At 45.6% G+C, this 2,156-nt stretch overlaps 1 protein-coding gene across 1 annotated transcript; it reads left to right on the top strand.

Moving 5' to 3' along the window:
• The first annotated feature begins 855 nt into the window (after positions 1–855).
• On the top strand, positions 856–1,600 carry hoatz (HOATZ cilia and flagella associated protein). Its single transcript, XM_049561503.1, has one exon. The coding sequence runs from the start codon at positions 939–941 to the stop codon at positions 1,407–1,409; it is 471 nt and encodes a 156-aa protein (XP_049417460.1). The 5' UTR covers positions 856–938; the 3' UTR covers positions 1,410–1,600.
• Positions 1,601–2,156: the final 556 nt, after the last annotated feature.

The raw sequence follows: 2,156 nt of genomic DNA, 5'->3' as shown, positions 1-2,156 counted from the left end.
GCAGAGCAGCCTTATTGAATTTTGAGGTTGAGGTTGGTGAGGTTCTTATGACTTTCCAAGTTGTAAATCTGACTTTTGGGGGGGGGGGGGGGGGGGATGTTCCAGTGAAATCTCCAATGTGGAACTCAGAAATTCCTATCTTCAAGTACAAATGGGACATACCATTAAACTGACCTCATGGATGTACAAAGAGAGCTAGGCAGTGCTGATAAAAGTGATATGAACCAATATTCTGTAACTGTATTGCCTATTTCTCTCTTAAAATGCCTTTAGAAACACATTATAGTGCACTGTTTGGTTGTGAAAGGAGAATTTGTAAACAGGAAGTGGGCACTACACTATTTCCTATCATATTAAAAGGAAGGCTGAAAAAACTGGTATTAAATGGTAAAACTAAGCAGTTCTGATCAAATATGAACCGAAATTCTGTTAATATGTTGCACATGTCTTGCCTAAATGTGTTCAGAAGCATATTTTAGCTCACCATTTAACTGAAATTCAAGATGGTTTGTTACCACCATACATGCCACCTGGCCAAGGTTGCATTACCTAACCCACTAGATGGAGCGTTTAATAGTCCGTTGAGGCACAGTGCATTTTGGTAGGGTTTTTTTTTAAATGTCCTGAGCAAAAGTAAATAACACAGTACTCACACACAGTATGTTTTCTCTGGTCATCTGAAAGTATTTACATCTATCTACCACATAGACTGCCTAGTTTTATAAGAAGACCATCTTTCCAACAGTGTTATACTACCAATAATCTACTTTTATTCTGAAAATTATAGCGTTTTGGATTGTTCATACTGGCTTGCCGTAGTACTTTCGTTTCCATGGTGACCATACCAAACAACAACGCACTTCACATGCTAATTGAACCTCGTCTTAGCTCCCTCTATAATTACTATTTTTTCTTGTTAACAGTTTTCTAAAAGAAAAATGTCCGCCCAGGCTGAGCCTCAGGAGCAGGAGGAGTTTGATAAATTCTTCACCGTGTTTGACGGCTCCTCTCCGGAGGATGTGTCCCACGCCCGGCAGCTGTGGAGCTCGCTGTCCCTCCTGCCGCCGCTGGAGTCCCGGCTGGTGTCCGCAGACATCCATCAGAGACTGCCGGTGTCCCGGCCGCAGCGGAGCAGCAGCAGCACCGGTCCCAGACAGTCCGCCCCGGAGCCGCCATGTATCCCTGCTCTCCGGCAGAGACGGGAGGAGAGACAGCGGTATGTAGCCATGGCCGACCAGAGGAGGGAGATCCTGGCTCTGCTGAGGAGGCAGAGGGAGCAGAGGATCCAGAAGGAGCTGCTCTCTGTGGCCTTTAAACCGAAGGTGAAGCTCGGTAGAGAAAAAATGGTGAAGCTGCGCAAACCTTCAGACTCTGAGATGGACGAGGAGCTGGTGAAGCAGCTGCAATGAAAGGACTGAGATTAAGTGACAGTGTTTATCTAAAAAGGAGTTGTGAAGTTTGTACAACTCTTAAATGCTTATTGACCTGTATGCTTTAAAGCAGATTAAGGAGAAACTGTGAAGTCTGGTCTTGAGGCAAATTTCAAAATACACAGTGTACCTCAAAGTTCCTCCTGCATATTTTATCTGTTATGATCAAGTAAATATTCATTCATTCATTCATCTTCTAACCGCTTCATCCTCTTGAGGGTCGCGGGGGGGCTGGAGCCTATCCCAGCTACATCGGGCGAGAGGCAGGGTACACCCTGGACAGGTCGCCAGACTATCGCAGGGCTGACACATAGAGACAAACAACCATTCACACTCACATTCACACCTATGGACAATTTAGAGTTATCAATTAACCTAGTCCCCAATCTGCATGTCTTTGGACTGTGGGAGGAAGCCGGAGTGCCCGGAGAGAACCCACGCTGACACGGGGAGAACATGCAAACTCCACACAGAAGGGCTCCCACGCCCGGAATCGAACCGGCAACCCTCTTGCTGTGAGGCGAGAGTGCTAACCACCACACCACCGTGCCGCCCGATCAAGTAAATACTGTGGCACTATTTATTTTTGGGCGCATTGTTGAGTGACACTGTTAATAACAGGCTGATGTTCAGCAGGTGTAATGTTTTCCATGCCAACATGCTTTGATTATCATTTGCTAATTAGCTCTGAACACAAAGTTGAGGCTGATGGAAATTGGACAAATT

The sequence above is a fragment of the Epinephelus fuscoguttatus genome, linkage group LG19 (assembly GCF_011397635.1).
Source record: "Epinephelus fuscoguttatus linkage group LG19, E.fuscoguttatus.final_Chr_v1".
Taxonomy (NCBI): Eukaryota; Metazoa; Chordata; class Actinopteri; order Perciformes; family Serranidae; genus Epinephelus; species Epinephelus fuscoguttatus.
The sequence above is the reverse complement of the archived record's forward strand: the minus strand, read 5'-3'. Positions and strand labels throughout refer to the sequence as shown.

What these genes read in the sequence shown, in the direction of transcription:
- hoatz (XM_049561503.1), top strand. Translation starts at nt 939, where the DNA reads ATGTCCGCCCAGGCTGAGCCTCAGGAGCAGGAGGAGTTTGATAAATTC.